The sequence below is a fragment of the Mesoplodon densirostris genome, chromosome 16, assembly GCF_025265405.1.
Source record: "Mesoplodon densirostris isolate mMesDen1 chromosome 16, mMesDen1 primary haplotype, whole genome shotgun sequence".
Taxonomy (NCBI): Eukaryota; Metazoa; Chordata; class Mammalia; order Artiodactyla; family Ziphiidae; genus Mesoplodon; species Mesoplodon densirostris.
The window spans coordinates 58,757,560-58,775,067 of record NC_082676.1 but is presented as its reverse complement, the minus strand read 5'-3'; the positions used below and the strand labels follow the sequence as shown (position 1 = coordinate 58,775,067).

The 17,508-nt window shown below is 46.2% G+C and overlaps 1 protein-coding gene across 2 annotated transcripts in view; it reads right to left on the bottom strand.

Annotated features, from left to right (window-relative positions):
* Positions 1–16,584, bottom strand: part of GRIN2A (glutamate ionotropic receptor NMDA type subunit 2A) — a 368,990-nt gene extending 352,406 nt beyond the window's left edge. Inside the window, exons 1-2 of one of the 2 annotated variants that reach the window (XM_060120247.1) lie at positions 16,528–16,584; positions 14,733–15,164 (exon numbers count right to left, since the gene is read on the bottom strand). In XM_060120247.1, the coding sequence (XP_059976230.1) occupies positions 14,733–15,146 (414 nt within the window). In that variant the 5' untranslated portion in view covers positions 15,147–15,164; positions 16,528–16,584. Of the gene's footprint in view, positions 1–14,732; positions 15,165–16,527 lie in introns of those variants that run through there. The other variant, XM_060120248.1, reaches the window with a different exon arrangement.
* Positions 16,585–17,508: the final 924 nt, after the last annotated feature.

The window sequence follows — 17,508 nt, the reverse complement described above, 5'->3', positions numbered from 1 at the left end:
ACACAAATCAAGTACACGATCCCACTAAGGCACATCCATGGCCATCTTTTGAAAGTTGATCTTTAACAAAGCTCATTTATGCTTGGATTATTTCCAGTAGGTTACAAGTTTATTTTTGTGTTTCTGCAAGCAACCACATCACACCCCAAAACCAGAGACTGAAACAGATCCTTTCATTTAATGCCAATGAAAACAGGAGTTGCTTGGGAAGGTCTTGCCCTGGAAGACAAGGAGCAAGGGGGTGGGAGGTGGGCGCCAGAAGCAAAGCTGGCTTCAGCTCCCATGCTGGCCTCTTATCATGGGAGGGAGGCATGCTTGTGGAGTACAGGTGGACAATTAACTCACAGGAGAGAAGGGAGGAGCACTGGGCTCAGAGGTAGAAGTAGAAGAAAGCACATTTCTATCCGTATTTCAAGAAAGGGAACTTAGAAATGTTTTCAGCCCCACCTCCCCATTTCAGGGCATGGCTTGACATACGGCAGAGGAGACAGCCATCCTCTTTCCTGTCCTGGAAAACCACTGCACACGCTTTGGCATAAAAGACATAAGAGATCTCACTACTACTCTAGTGTGATATCAAACTGATACATACGGGTACAACCGAGATGGTTATTAACATACTGAAATGTCTGGGTTCTGATTGCCACAGCCTTCAGGGCCTTCAAGTCCCTCTGCTACTCAGCCCCTCCCTCAGGACCCCCCCCAACAACCTTCTCGTAATCAGTCACTAGAGGACTAATGCCTGGCACAACAAGCGCTCCAGGATATTATGAAGGGGGAGTCTGCTGTGATTCGTCACTGACTGTCCTAATCCATTCAGGCTGCTATAACATAATACCAGAGACTGGGTGGCTTGTAAACAGATATTTCTTTCTCACAGTTCTGGAGGCTGGAAGTCCAAGATCAAGGCACCAGCAGATTCAGAGTCTAGTGAGGACCTGCTTCTTGATTCACAAACATAACTCTTCTCACTGTGTCCTCACATGGCAGAAGGGGGTTAGGGAGCTCTCTGGGGTCTCTTTTATAAGGGCACTAATCCCATTCATGAGGACTCCACCCTTATGACCTAATCACCTCCCAAAGACCGCACCTCCTAATACACTGGGGGTTAGGTTTCAATATAGGAATTTTGGAAGGATGCAAACATTCAATTCACAAGAATGATCATGCTGTACTAGTGGTTAAATACTTTGAAGATCCTCCACACCTGTTAATATCAATCCTAAATCCCTCGTACTTTCATTTAAAATTCATTTCACTGTACCCACCCCTGCCATGGAAACAGAGAACGTCTATTCCCTGCCACCCATGCAATATCCCTTTCAGATTGCAGGGCACTTACTGTCACATCCTTACTCTGCCTTCACTTTTCTAGAGAAAAGAACAAACCGTGGCTTCACATCCCCACCGTGCACCACAAAGCCTGTGACATGAGCACATCTCCAGCCAACTAGGACATAGTTCTGTACCTCGCCTCCTGGCAAATCTTAACAGTCAAGTCCCACAAAATGATTTTATGCTGGGAAATTTTACATTTTAAAGCAATTCTTGAAACAACATTGATACAGACACACCGGTTGAGCAATGCCTGGTGACTAAGAACGAATAATCATAGAACTCCCTGACAGCCTTCAAAATATTTATTATTTTTTAGAAATTCAAATTATTTCACTGTACTTTATATTGGAAACCATCATTTTCTGAGGTTTTCCATTTACACAATGAGAAACATCAAAGAGGTTAAGATGTGCAGCACCTAGGGAGTATAAAAATGTGATATGGGCTTCCCTGGTGGCGCAGTGGTTGAGAGTCCGCCTGCCGATGCAGGGGACACAGGTTCGTGCCCCAGTCCGGGAAGATCCCACATGCCGCAGAGAGGCTAGGCCCGTGAGCCATGGCCGCTGAGCCTGCGCGTCCGGAGCCTGTGCTCCGCAACGGGAGAGGCCACAACAGTGAGAGGCCCGCATACCGCAAAAAAAAAAAAAAAAAAAAAAAAAAAAAAATGTGATGTGACTAAATTAAATATATTTCACAGCAGGTGTCATAAAAGACATGCAAATTAAAACAATGAGATAACATTTTCACAGAGCCAATTAGAAAATTTTTTGTTTCAAGTGCTGGCCAGAGTTAGGTGACAGAGATACTTTACCATAGCTACTGGAAATGTCAGTGGTCCAATCTTTCTGGAAACCAATTAGCAGTAAAGGACTGTTTAAAAAAATAACCACAGCTAATATAAAAGTAATCTAATAAATGCATATGTTATAGGATTTGTGAGATTCAGAGAAGTATAAAGAAACTAAAAATCACGTTTGATCATCACATCCACATCCTCATCATCCACAAACAGCTGCTATTAATACTTTTTTTTTTTTTTTCTTCTTTTTGCGGTATGTGGGCCTCTCACTGTTGTGGCCTCTCCCGTTGCGGAGCACAGGCTCCGGATGCGCAGGCCCAGCGGCCATGGCTCACGGGCCCAGCCGCTCCGCGGCATATGGGATCCTCCCAGACCGGGGCACGAACCCGTATCCCCTGCATCGGCAGGCGGACTCTCAACCACTGCGCCACCAGGGAGGCCCTATTAATACTTTGATATATAATCTTCCAGTCTTTTTTTCTATATTTTATATACAAACACACATATAAAATATACATATTGATTATATAACTTCATACATAGCTTTTAATTTACTTAACATTGTATCATGTAATTAGTATGTAATTAGCATAACAAATTATTTGTAACCATTTTATCTGCTACATTTTCTATTCTATGGACACATCGTGATTTATTTGATAATTTAGATTTCTTCATATTTGTTGCTATTAAAAACAACACCTCCTGAAACAGTTTTATAAGAAAAAAAGAAAAACATTTTTTAACCATATGTGGTGATGAATGTTAACCGGACTTATCATGGTGCTCATTTTGCAATATATACAAATATCAAATCATTACATTGTTCACCCTGAAACTAACATAATGTTATGTCAATTATGTTTCAATTAAAAAAATACAAAACAGGGGCCTCCCTGGTGGCGCAAGTGGTTAAGAGTCCGCCTGCCGATGCAGGGGATACGGGTTCGTGCCCCGGTCTGGGAGGATCCCATATGCCGCGGAGCGGCTGGGCCCGTGAGCCATGGCCGCTGGGCCTGCGCATCCGGAGCCTGTGCTCCGCAACGGGAGAGGCCACAACAGTGAGAGGCCCACATACCACAAAAAGAAAAAAAAAAAAAAAAAAAAAATACAAAACAGAAGAGTAAGTAAGGAGAAAAAAAAATGAGTACCAACTACCCAAGGCGAAAACCAACAGCAATTAACTAAAGTGCAATTTGACCTTAAAGCTTGGGTCTTCACCAAAGCCTGCCATTTTCAAAGTCCCGTGGGAGCCATGCCCATCAGCTGGCACCAGAGCCACACCAATCGTATCATTTTCTAGAGCTCACACGGTCTTCCCATAGTTCTGGCTCTGTTCACTCATCAACCAACACTACACTTCCTCAGCCCCACAAATAGCTTTACAACAATTCATTTGGAAAATAAGCGTTTTTTTTTCCTTCAGCCCTAAGACTACAGACATACAAAACAATATGGATTTCAAATGCCACTCACTCTTCCTGGCAAGAATTTCCTAATGTGGAAGAGACAAGATAAAGCAGGAGACATTCCGCCTTTTGTGACAAAAGAATAGAAATCGGCAAAAAGCTCAATGTTTTGATTGTGAGAACTGCCGTCCAGAAGAGAATTCAGTTGTCAAAGCATCACTGGAGCCTGGCAGCCTTGAAGGACACGTTAAGAGGAGGGAAGCGGCCTCCTCCACTCCATGGCTCATCCTCTGCCACGCTGGATGATGACCTGCAGGGCAGGCACGTGGGTCACGGCCTCTCCTGGATCAATAGTTGTTGACTTTGACTCTAGGTCACAGCCCTCTAGGGCATCTTCCCTGACAAAGCCCCCACCCTCAGACCTCTGAATGAGGTGCTCGTCTATATATTCTCACAGCTGCCGAACTGTCCCAATCATCAGTGCATCACTCTGGGATTTAACTGCAAGTCTCCTCCAACTAGATTCTGAGTTATTAATACATCGAAGCAAATAATGTGATCACAGGTATTATCTACAGAACATTTGGGCCCAGGTTTACAGGCTCAAAAAATGTTTGAAGCATGAACATATTCATAAACCAGTAAGTAAATCAATTCCAAGGAGCATATGAATGGGTTTCTGAGGGTCTGTGTGCCCCTGAAATTGCACATAATATTGAACGCATGCTCTTGAATATGCAGTCCTCTGAGGAAGGGCCATAACTCTCATTAGCCTATAAAGTGATCATGACCCCCCCACACCAAAATCACTCCACATTATCTTAAATTCCTTGGGTGAGTAGGTAGGCCTAGCTTTGAGCGTGAGTTTTTATTTTGCTTGGGAAAAATAGGCACAGTTGGGGACCAATTTAAAATGACTAACCTCTTTCAAGTCAGTGAGATTTAAAAGAGGAAAGGATCCTTGTAACATACCAACTTCAGCAAAAAAGTACAAAGGGAAACAAACTACCATATTCCAATTAACATTTTTCCTCTTTGAATTGGTAACATGGTCACCTCCATGGAGAGAACAGGGCAACTGAGGATCTGCCATGCATTCATTAAGCAAATATTCTTTCTCTGAATGATGCACTGTATTATTTGGAATTATTTTTTTACTCTGCACGCAAGTACCTGTTTCTAATAAATGAATAGTTAGAAAGAAAACATATCCATTTCCATCTCATGGAAAGTTGTAAAATTTGAACAGAAAGGCAAAGCATTTGGAAAGAATTTGGGGTTGTGTTTCTTCCTTGGGAGATGTGAGGGGAAAACAGAAAAAGCGGATAAACAATGGACTAGTACCCAGAGCAATTTCAGCCATAAGCAAATGTTCAAAACACAGGGGAGTACAACAGACAAAAAAGGATAATTACCCAACTGAAAAATCAGAGAGAGGTCTGGCTATCTCTTTAGGGTACAAAAGTATTACCACAGTAACAGGTGCAAAAACTTGAATATACTTTAATAAATAAGTATGACTAACTGAATGCAACTGCAAAAACTTCCCTTCTCAAGATCATTGGCAATTATTCTAAACATCATCTTCTGAGATGTGCTTCTTAGCCAAAAACATTTCCACTAGTAAATATGACGCCGGCTGACCTACTTATGTTTATATTTATATATGTGTGTGTGTTGATATATACATAGGTTTTCTGCTTTTCAAAAATGGTCTACCCTTCAGGATGATGTAAAGTCCTTTGGGGATTTGAGGTGATGATGCAGGGATCATAAATTCCTCCCCCATGCCAGGCACATTTATACTGAATTACTCACACACTTACAGAAAGTGAAGATGTTGGTTTTCAGCCAAATCCAAGGCCCTGAAGTACCAGGATTTGGGGATTTTAAGAGGTAGCCCAATCCAATCTCGCCAACGTGAGTCTTACTCTCTATCCTTCTCCTGACAGATGGGCAGTCATTCTCGGCTCAGTCAGGTCCAACAGATACATTATTCTATGAAACATCACAGTCTTCTTTAGAGACCTAATTGTCAAAGCTTATTCTTCATAACAACCTTGTAATTTCATCCTCTGGAATCAGTTCTTTCCCCAGAACAAAAAAATTAAAAAAAAATAAGACTTAACCTTCTTAATTTGTAAAGGGGTTGTAATACCCCTTGTAACAGCCCATGGGGTATTTGAGCACATCTCTCACGTCCTCTCTGAGATTTCTCTTCTCCAGGCTGAACTTTCCTAAATATTTCTTCTGAGACTCTTAACATATGTTATTTAGATGCTATAAAACCCTGGAGGGTCTTCCTCGGGGCACACTGAAGTTTTTCAACATTCATCATCAAATATTACCCCCAAGAACTAAGTCAAGTCTACAGATAAATGGTGTTAGTGTTGCTGGAGACAGCATCTGGTGTACCAGTTAGCCACCGCTCCTACACCTCTGCTAACAGAAGCAAATTTTGCTCCAGTGGCAATTATCCATTCTTGGAGAAGAATCTTCAGTATTAGTCTCTATCAGTGATGTTCAAGGGGTGGCACATGACCCAGTTCTGGCCAGTGAAATGTAAGAGGAAGTCTGCTCTGCTGAAAGGATAGAGGGCCTAGAAGAAAGCTTCTTTTCTCTCTCTTTTCTTCCTTTTAGGAATGCTGGTATGTGAAGATGTGATGGCTGGAACAGAAGCAGCCATCTTGTGACCAAGATGAACCAGCAGCTGAGGAAGGCAAAGTAGAAGAATGGAAAGGACCGGAGGAGCCCTTGATGGGTTATTGCGATACTAAACTAGACCTGGGCTCCTTGTTAAACAATAAAACTAAATGTCTTAAAAGTTTAAGCCAGCTTTGGTCAAATATTCTGCGACTTGGAACAGAAGGCACTACTAACAACAGAAAAGGTATAATGGAAATATTACCTCTTTGGATGTGAACATTATATTTCTGGAGATGTGGCCTTTACTTTTTTTTTTTTTTTTTTGCGGTACTCAGGCCTCTCACTGTTGTGGCCTCTCCCGTTGTGGAGCACAGGCTCCGGACGCGCAGGCTCAGCAGCCATGGCTCACAGGCCCAGCCGCTCCGCGGCATGTGGGATCTTCCCCGTCTGGGGCACGAACCCATGTCCCCTGCGTCGGCAGGCGGACTCTCAACCACTGCGCCACCAGGGAAGCCTGGCCTTTACTTTTTTAAGAGCCCTATCACTCCTTGGGATCTCCTGAGCATCTGGTCAATGCAAAACAAATGAGCAACTAAACAAAAACCCTGTAACTGAGGGTCACAATTTCAAATGCTTGCAGAGACCATGCAGTTAACATAAATATGTGAACCTGGCTAGATGTGAGATAACAGGGAGCAAGGGGGGCTGTAGGGAACTTGAAAATGCATACCTCTTCCAAAGACATTAAAATTCAAGCATTTAAAAATACTATGCTGGTGAAATAAAATACTAATGCATCTATGAGCCACATTCAGCAGGCAGTCCACTGGTTCATGACCCTTACAAAAATCAATCTCAGGTGAGTTGGAAAGTCACATCCCCCCCTTCCTGTAAGAATGTACATCCTTCTTAAACCCTTCAGTGCAGTCTGTAGTATGGGTTCATCATTTCATTCTGGAAAGACAGTTTTGAATTTTAATTCCATCATCCAACATCTTAATCATTTCAATTAAGGCAATCAGATTATTAACATCAAAATCTATTGCCCTCTTGAATCTAAGCCCCTTCCCTAAACCAACTGGATTTGCAATCATCACCTTGAAAGGATAACAAAATAAGAGCAAAAGAATAAGATCACAAGGATTCTTTAATCAAATATCTTTGGGGCTGCCAGGGTCCTCAGGCTATCTCAGAGCCACTTAATCCTTGGCAGAGAGAAAATGAGAAACTATATATGTCCACACCCTAAAGCCCTAAGTCCAGTGCAAACATGTGTTCCAACTGGTGTAGTTACTTACAGTAAAGGTCACTGAGACAGTCTCCTCTCACAGTCACTTTCACACTGGCCACACTTAGTCTTCCGTTTGCCAGGATAAAGCTCACAGCAAGTCTTAAGAACTCAAAAAAAGCTTCTGGTTGTCCCAGTTAAGAAAATATGAGGGCTTCCCTGGTGGCGCAGTGGTTGAGAGCTTGCCTGCTGATGCAGGGGACACGGGTTCGTGCCCCGGTCCGGGAAGATCCCGCATGCCGCGGAGCGGCTGGGCCCGTGAGCCATGGCCGCTGGGCCTGCGCATCCGGAGCCTGTGCTCCGCAACGGGAGAGGCCACAACAGTGAGAGGCCCATGTACCGCAAAAAAAAAAAAAAAAAAAAGAAAATATGAATCATTTCATGTTGGACTCTCCACTTCTAAGAGTTCTATGAGATTCATTCCCAGTTTCTTGCAGGGAATACCCTCACATCACTACATCACCCTTCAGGCTGTTATAATATTATTATAATATATATGATAATATGATAATATTATTGTCATTTTATTATAATAACCCCTCTGGTTATTAAAAAGTACATGTACTTTGGAGAAAAACAAAAACCACACAATAACAGTAGCATTCCTATAGTAAGTATTTATTATGAGCCTAGCACTAAGCTACGTACTTTATATCCAGTATCTCATTTAAATCTCACAACTCTAAGAAGCAGGTACTATTATTGTCCCCATTTTAAAGATGAAGACATTGAGGCTCAGAGACATTAAGGAACTTCCCCGTGAGCATCTGGCACCTGAATTTAAACCCAGGCATTCTAACTCAAGGTCCAACTTATAATATCAACCATGCTATAATGCCATTTTTTAAAAGATGAAAACAGCCATGAATCTACCCCTCAAAGATAACTATGGCTCACATTTTGGTATGTTTCTTCCCAGTCTTTTCTTGAAGGTGATAAAATTTTCAGAGCTAGAAAGAGGCTTAGAGATAATATCTCCCTAAACTCTCATTTATAGAAGGAGAAGTTGAGGTAGAGAAAGCTGAAGAGCCTTTCTCAAGGTCACACTGCTGTTTGGAAATGGAATTTAGGTCGTCAGAGTTGTTGTCCAAGGTATTCTGGGGTCTTCTGACTTGAGTTGGTTGATAGTGGCTTCCTAGAGGACTGTGTTGAGAAGGGTTTAAGGCCTGTGGCCAAAAAGGACAAAATGCTCCAGTAGGTCAGTGATGGTGGCCGTGAAAGTAGCAGCACGGCCGCGTGCACACCCCAAATTTGCCACCTCCCAAGGAGCAGTCCTGGGAGAGAAGGAGAATGATCGGGAAAGGCCCTCTTAACAAAGACCACCTACTTTCTTCACCAACATCAGGGGTCTCAAACCCCAGTGCCTTCAGGACCAGGTCCGTAACATAAATGAGTGAAGTGGGCAAGTTGGAACCTGAAGAAAGGACGAGCACCAGCCCCATCTAAGGAGGGAGGGACGCTATTCATCTCCAGCAAACTATCACCGTGGGGAGAAGTAAGCCCAATGTTACCAGGCCTTCTGATTTTTCCAAAGAGGCATGAAATTTGGATTTTTTTAAAAATGTGATTATCACCTAACTTTAAAATGGTGGCAACTAATTCAAATTTAAATAATTAAGGGGGAGTGCAGAACAAACCAAACACACTAGTTAACAACATTATAACTGTTCCTTTTCATCATGGCCTTATCAGAAGCCACCAACACCCTATTACAAACCTGAGACCCTCTCTCTCTCATTTTCTCTCTCTTTCTCCCCCTCGCTCTACCTAGAGAAGCACTTTCCATCTGAGGCTACCAAAGAGAAGATGAACCCTCCAACCCCACCAGACCACATCGATCAAGGGTCCAAGTGATTGCCAGTGACCCCTGAAGGTAATCATGTGGGAAGGTAATCATGCCTCTCGGGGTGATGCCTGTTGCTCTCCAATGCCTTCTGTGAGAAGGAGTGGATGACTGCATCTGACATGCCTCCCCACTCTCCCAGGAACTACCTGATGCCTTTAGAGCAGGAGCTGAGTGGGCTCCAACAACATTCTGATGTGCAGGTCTCCCCTTTCCATGAGCTTTCTGTGTTTAATGGGAAGGCCCGTCACTCACATCCAAACTCAGAGCTGCCAGGTTACGAGAGCACCAACCACCTGCAGATGAGCTGTTACTCAGCAGTGCTACACAGGCCTTTCGTATGGAAGTCCCCAATTTCTGTTAATCCCCAGGATGGCTAGTGATTATCTGCCCACTAGAGAGAAGAGGAGGCTTGGCACACACCTATGAAATCAGTCAGCATTTGGGAACAAACACTGCATGGAAAGCCCTGACCCACAGCATGGTTAAGTTCTTCCAGAAACTGCAGTAAGCTGGTATCGAAACCAATGACTTGATTCATTCAATCACCAAATATTTACCAAGAAACAAATGCAAAAAGCAAGATCAGTGCAAGGTGCCAAAAAGAACATACATGTGGACCATAAATCAACCTTACTAAAGGTAGAAAAAAACAGAAAAACAGTTCAAATAACTGTGGTATAAACAGAACATTCTGCAGCCATTTAAAATCATGTTTGAGAAGTTTATTTAATGATAAGGGAAAATTCCAAGAATAAATAATCAAGTTTGAAAAAAATAAAAGCAGGTTGTGAAATATAACTGGGTCAAAATCAGAGTGAACACATTCAGTAACCCCCCTCTTCCACTCCTAAGGCATAGAATTTATAGAAAAATCTTTAGATATTTCACAATTTATATAGTGCTGCTTGAAAATAAGGGAATCACAGATCAAAAATGGAGGGGACTCCCTAAAAATAAATGAATCAGAAGATGAGGCTCTACAATTTCAGGAGGAATCAAAGTCCGTGGGGGAATGGGTCTGATATGAGCCATGGGAGCAGAGGTCCCAACATCCACCCAGGGGAGAAGGGGCAGAACTGGACAGAGAACCATGCTGTTGGCTGTGAATGAGGAGGGAACATCTGCACCATCCACCACAAGTCACAGCCACAAGGATGCCCCTGTATGCAGGGGGCCAAAATGAAATCACCTACATGAGATGAGGACCTAAGCCTGCGTCACAGAGTATCTAGAGCAGAAAGAGAGCTCTGAGCTGAGCTGTTGACAGGAGCTCTGGTTTACAAGCACACACGCTTACAGATATAGGGCAGAAGAAGCCATTACACTGCCTTGAAAATAAGTTCACAAACAAAAATTAGAGAACATATGAGGATATCCAATGATCAGACTCTACAAAATGGAAGAATTCACACCGGAAGAAGCGAAGATGCTAGAGCAATCAGAGAAGGACTTCATAATAAGTATTTTTTAAATCCTCAAAGGCACAGAGAAGGGATTTACAACCACAAAGTGAAAAGAGTTTTTCATAAAACAAAACAAAACAAAACAAAAGCAGGAAGGTATGAAAGGGACCATTATGTATCTTAGAAATAAAGCGAACCACTGTTGAAATTTAAAACTCCACAGATAGGCAAAATAATAAACCAGACACAAATGAAAAGAGCTGGCTAACTGGAATATAGAATTGAGGAAACATAGCACAAACATAGCACAGAGATACAGAGAACTTAAAAAAATGTTTAAGATACATGGAGAATTGACTGAGAAACTACAGACAAAGAGAGAATGTTAGAGAGGAAACATCCAACAGATAATGGCTGAGATTCTTCCAGAATTCAAGAAAAATCTGGATCTTCTAAGAAAGCCCAAAGGATTCAATGTACAATAAACAAAACAATATATACATACAATACAATCCTGAATTTAAAACTAAATACATAGAGCTTAAAAGGAAATAGACCCGAGTGTCCCCAGTGGTTACCCGTGGTGATAAGATTTAAAGGGAGATTTTTATTTTCTTCTTTAAGCTTTAATATACTTTCTAAGTGCTCTATAATGAAAAGACATTATTTTTATAAACTGTCTGTGTTGGAGGAATATCATTATTTCAAATATACATATTCACTTTTAAAAAAAATCTGTCCTCAAGGAACTTACACTCCAGTAGAGGAGATGAGGTATGTATAGAAATAATATATAAAGCAAAACCCACACAGTAACTGACATGGATGGATGTAGCTAAAATGTAAGCCTTACCTTTTCCCCCATGAAGCAGTTAGGAATAAGGGGGGAAGGGGAGGAGGAGGTGAGGACACTGAGCAGAAATGTATAGGTCTAGTATCTACGCTTGATTTACTAGGGGCTGTTACTACAATCAGAGTGTATTTCATGTGAACGGGATCAAAATGGCCAAACCAAGATAAGATTAGAACTTTATCTACATTAAGCATTATTCTCACCTCTAAATTAATTATATTTCAAGACCACCCAGTGATAAAAGCAAAAATTAACATCTCCATTGTAAATTAAACCATAAAAATCTGCCACTTAGCACATTTTCAATTATTACAAAGCTTTATTCTTTTTTTCAAGGGTCAAGAAGACTGAGGAAAAGGTAAAAATTGGGGGGAGAGGCTCAATTTAACTGATAATCAAATTAACTGTCATTCTAATCCACAAGGACACTATCATGTTACCAATTTAGAGGTGCAAACAACACAGGTATGTTCTGGGCTTTATCGAATAAGCATCATCTTAAGAGGGGACAGAGAGGTCTTATCGGTTTAGGGAGATTCAGATTCTGTGGCCATAATACCATTGGCACACCCAACCAAACAAGATGGAGTTGTAGGCAATGCCCACGATGCTCCTTCAGAGCCAAACAAACTGCGCTCAGCATTCAGCTCTGCAAGAAACAGGTGGCAAAGGCACAAGCCAACTCAATGTGTTACTAATGGAAGGAAGGGCTGTTCATATCTCAGACAATCTCTTTCCTTTTTTAACACAACCAGGTTTCTCAAAATACCACTCTTTAATCCAACTCCTCTCAACATCACCTGTACATCCCACACATGGGACCCAACATACACCCAATGTTATCCCACTGGCATCTTTGATTCCCTGCCATCAGGACCAACTTGGAAAGCCCCAACAATAATGAGGAATATCCAGTTCCTTTCACCATTTCTGAGCCAATGGACCCTTTCATTCCTCTCCTCTCCATCCCTCTCTAATCTTGACCTCTCTGAAAATGTCCTTTCTCATCTTTCTCTTGCACTTTCCTGATTCCCTTTTTCTTCTTTACTCTTAAGTGGGGTCACACTCTTCTCCAATCCCCATAAGGCAGTTTCATTCTACAAGAGGGGAAGATGCTTCCACCCATACCCCCTGGACTTCTCAAAACTCCCTTCCTAGTACCCCGTTCAAGGGAGAAGCAGCTGCTGGTCTAGTAAGTCGGAGACTGACACGGACAGGGTCACTGCATATGAAGGGGATGCTCAACTATAAGTCCACTTCTTTTCCTGCTTCTTTGCCTACAGTTGGATGGCTAAGTCAGGTAAGAGCCTGAGCTCCACACCTGCCAGCCTAGCCTAAGCCTCAAGTCACTTCTCCAATTCATTTTTTACCATATTTCTCCAATGATTATGCTGGGCCCTAGTCTATTCAGAAATTTCACTTTCAAATTTGGATACTGCTTTTTGGAGGCTGTTGCTCCTTCCGTCAAAACTTCAGAAGGGAGACGGAATTGGTGGTAATATTTAAATTCCAAAATCACACTCCAAAACGCTGCTGGACAATGCTATTCTCCTCCTTCTTCAGGCCTTCATCAGAAGCCAGAGGACCAGAAAACCAGAGATCTAGTTCCATCACACACCAGGTGGTCTTAGCTAAGCCTTTAATTGCTCTATGCCTCAGTCTCTTCATCTGAAAGTTACCGGATGCTCTAATGGCCTTGCCAGTTCTGAAATCGTCATATATCTATCAGTGGCAGGACATGGATGTTCCCTACTTTTTTCATCCCAGAATGGAGCCTCCAAAACTGAGAGATGGCTGGGAAAATACTCAACCACACACAGGAATTCTACTAGACTGCAAACCATTTAAAATGAATGTTTAATAAGATACTACATCAGTTGTGTACTTCGGCTGAATGTGCTGCAGCCCAGGAGACCTGAAAGAATTAATACGGTTCCCAAAGGAGCTGGTGGGAATTGCTAAGGCAGAAGCAGAATCTAATTTGATGAATGTAAAAGTGCTTTGAGAGTGTCAGAAGAAAAGTGCTATGACAAATGTCTGCTTGCTCCATTAGGATGTCTCCTGCTATCTAAGGAACATGCTACAAGAAGGTCTCAGGTCTGGAGACCACGGCACTTAAGTACACTCACCCTTCTCTTCCTGTTCCCCCCCGTTTCTTTCCCAGGGTTTAGATAGAGGTACGGGGCACCCACAACACCAACCCTTCCCTTTTTTCTCATTCCTCACCTTGCTTCGCCTTTCCCACCTGCACTTCTGCACAATTCTCAAACTGGGCCCTCAAAACATCTCAGTCAAATCTTCAAACCTCTCTCCCTTCTTCTCCACAGAAACACTCCCAGCTGGTCCACAGAAAGACCTTCCCTCTCACTCTAAGCCAAGAGATCTGGACATACCTTCCTTCATTCTGACACCCTCCGACTACCTTATCAAAACCCATCCTTGGGAGCCAACCCCTCCATCTGAGGGCCTTGGAGCCCCTGTCAGTCCCTCGCAAGGAACATGTAGGAAAACACCAGACCCTCCATGCTCTGGGTCTTCAGTCATTTCTCCCCACTCACAGCCACTCCCCTGTAGAGACACGGTCCTGTGTGCCTCTAGCCCAGGGCTTCTCAAACTTTCCACCCTATTTCCCCTAATTGTAGAGATCTATGGAAACATGACATTTCTCTGCCTTTCCTGCTTTACCTAAAAACTTTGCATTTTATTCTACATTCCCACATTTGATCCTTTAAAAATAGTTTTAGTTGCTTACCACCATAGGGAGAAAAATACAGACATTTTCCACAACACAATCAGGTAAAATTGATATTATAGGAATATAAGCCTTATTGTTTCACGTGCTGCTGAGCTCATCTCTGTGCACTATTTGGAAATCTCCAAGCTTCCCACCACCCCATCATACTTTTGCATTTCCTGAGTTCTTCCTGGCACACCCACGGTGTCTCTGAGTACTCAACTTTCAGAAGCAAGGCAAAAAGCATTTCCATTCAATTCCAGCTTGAAGAGGCAGGACCTGGTTCTCACCAGGGTCATTGGTCACAACCCCCTTTCAGATTAAGACAGAGGTCAGGGGCTCCCAAAGACCTGCGGTGGCCACCATATGACTGGCACATGCTCCAGTCCTGGCAGCCCATCACCTCCCAGCCTTACCTTGTCAGCCATGATCATAGATGCGCCCCCGTGGATGCCCAGGATGGGGATGAAAGTCTGTGAGGAGATAAAATCCAGCATCTGGGCCACGGCCTCCTGGTCGGTATCGTCCCCAAACACCAGGCCGTGGATGCGTGCCCCTGACATGAGGTCACACACGTGCGTGATGAGGCTCTTCGGGTCTGTGCGGTTCATCAGCAGCGCTACCACGTTCAGGTCCAGGGGCAGCCCTGCTGCCTGCTCGGGGCCCCAGAGGTTTCGCAGTTCACGCTCCGTCACGTCGTGGCTGTGACCCAGCAGCACTGCGATGTTCAGCGCCGGGGGACCCTTCTCCGCCGCCGCGCCCTGCGCTGGACCGCGCCAGACCAGAAGGGCCGGCAGCACCAGCAGGGTCCAATAACCCAGTCTGCCCATAGTCGCCACTTACGGTCCCTGCAAGGTGGAGAGAAGGAGGGCCACGGTGTGCGAGGGTTCTAGACGGAAGGATTTACCGACCCAGCCCCTTGATCCAGGGGCCAGGTTTAGAGAGCACCCCAGCAAGAGCTGTTGGAGTTACTGAATCCATTCCCCATCCTCGAAGCCATCCACGTCCCTTGACCCATCTCCAACTCTATCCACAGCTCCAATCCGAGCCAATTCTCTGTATCCATCTTCACATTCAGCCTCCTCTCCATCTCCGACTCTACCCACATCTCCCACTGCACCCGCCAAGTGGGATCACTTGGATCACTGCCCCTGAAAATAAGCTCACACCCCGCCCCCTGCTCACTGGGAGCAAACTACAAGCCAGCCCCAGCGTGCGGAGGCTGCAGAGCGACTCCGCAACCCTGCTCCCGCTCTAAGCTAGTTGGATGACCCCGCCCCCTGCGAACCCGCGGGGTTCAGCACCCACCTGCTTCACTGGGCACCCGCAGCAGACCCCGCACCTCTCCTGCAGGGTACACCCTAAGCACATGGGCGTGAGGACGCTCGCTTGTGCGCCCGAGAATCCCGCGTGCCTGGGGGAAACTTAGGGTCTGCCCCACCTCGCGCAGAGGGGCCATGAAGCGATTTTCACTCAAGTGCAAGCAGCCCTAGGACCTGCCCCTACACGCACGCGTGCACACGCGCGCGCATACACACACACACACTCTCTCTCTCTCACGCGCGCCATGTGCAATGCAGAATTCCGGAGAGGAGGCACGTTCCCCCAGCGGACCGACGCGTGGGAGCTGGCAAAGAACGTGCGTGGGGGGGGCGGGGGAAGCTTGGCTCTCAAGAAGCTCTCCGACGGACGTGAACTGTACAGTGCTCCCCCACCCACCACCCCAGGTTTTCCACTTCAGGTTCTGTTACCAAGTCTTAGGTGCACGTGGGCAGTGGGCTGCACAACCTTACAGGCACGCGCGCATTTCTGCGCACATCCGCAGGCCGCAATAGGGGAGCCCACGGCCATCCGGAGTCCGCACACGTCTTCAGCCAGTGCACATACATGTACCGCGCCAGGTGCACAGCCGCGCCTGTCTGCAAATACCAACACAGTCGTGCACGCGTGCACAGGCGCGCGCCCCTCGGGCCGGACGCTGCTGAAACCAGGGGAAGTTAGGGCGAACTCGCACTGGCCTCGGCGTTCTTCGGCTGAGCACCGCAAGCGCGGAGCCTCAGCGCCCCCTGGTGCTCCTCCCGCGCCTCGCTACCGGTGCTCCCTCTCCCGCTTTCTCTCTCCCTCTTTCCCCAGATCTTTCTCCCGCTCTTCCTCCGGTCGAGTCTTCCTTCTCCCTGGCCCACCGAGCCCAGGTCTCCCGCTGGGACGTACCTGTAGCCGGAGAAGGTCGAGGATGCAGTGGGGCGCGCTGCGCGTACGAGCATCTCGGCCGCCTCAGCAGCCACCGGGTTTAGCGGGTTCCCGCATGCTGCGGCCCCCGCGCGCTCCACTGGCTGTCCCGCGCTGTCCGCATCGCCCCCACGGGGGGCGGCTATCCCAGCCGGAGGCTCTGCATCAGGGCTCTACCAGAGCGGAGAAGAGAGGGAGAGGCAGGGTCAGCCCACGGGCGGGGGAAGAAGGATGGGGGACAGGCTGCAGTCTGCAATGCTCACAGCCCCTCTGTGCGCACAGGGGTCTCGACCGGAGATGCGAAACTGAAGCTCCGTGCCCGAGACGCCCCCAGTGCGGATCCTAAGACCCTGTGGCCGAAATGGAGAGCTCCACTCTGGGGCGCACAGGAGAACCCGAGCCCCAGGTTGGCCACCCTCGAGAAGCTAACACGGCACCTCCACCCTCACCCCCTGCCACCTCCTCGGCGCCGGCTGCTGGTAGTTGTGCGGCCAGGAGCTGCTGAGCAAGGGGTGGTAGGGAAAGAAAGAGGAGGGAATGGGGGTTGAGTGGGGGGCTGGCTGAGTTTGCGATGTGCCGGCAGGAGGAGAGGGGGAGGGAAGGACTCCGGCTCCCGCGGTACCGGAACCCCGAGGGAGGTGCGATCTTTCCCACGCAACGACCCTCTTGCGGTCCTGCCGCCCCCTCCTATCAAGGCCTCCCACCGTCCTCTTCCCAAAGGGGCCGCCCAGGCCCCGCGTCCCGCGCCGGCACTCACCGCAGCCTCTCTCCACATAGTTCTCAGCAGTGGCCGCCCCTGGTCATCTCCAGGGCTGTTGGCTGCGGCCGTGACTCTCAGCGCTCACCCGACCCCATGCTCCGGCTAAGCCCTCGGCGCCTCCCTCCAAGAGCCTGAGCTCGGCTTCCTGCCCCACGCCGGACAGTAGCTGCCCTCTGATCCTCTGAGCGCGCCCGAAAGCCCCC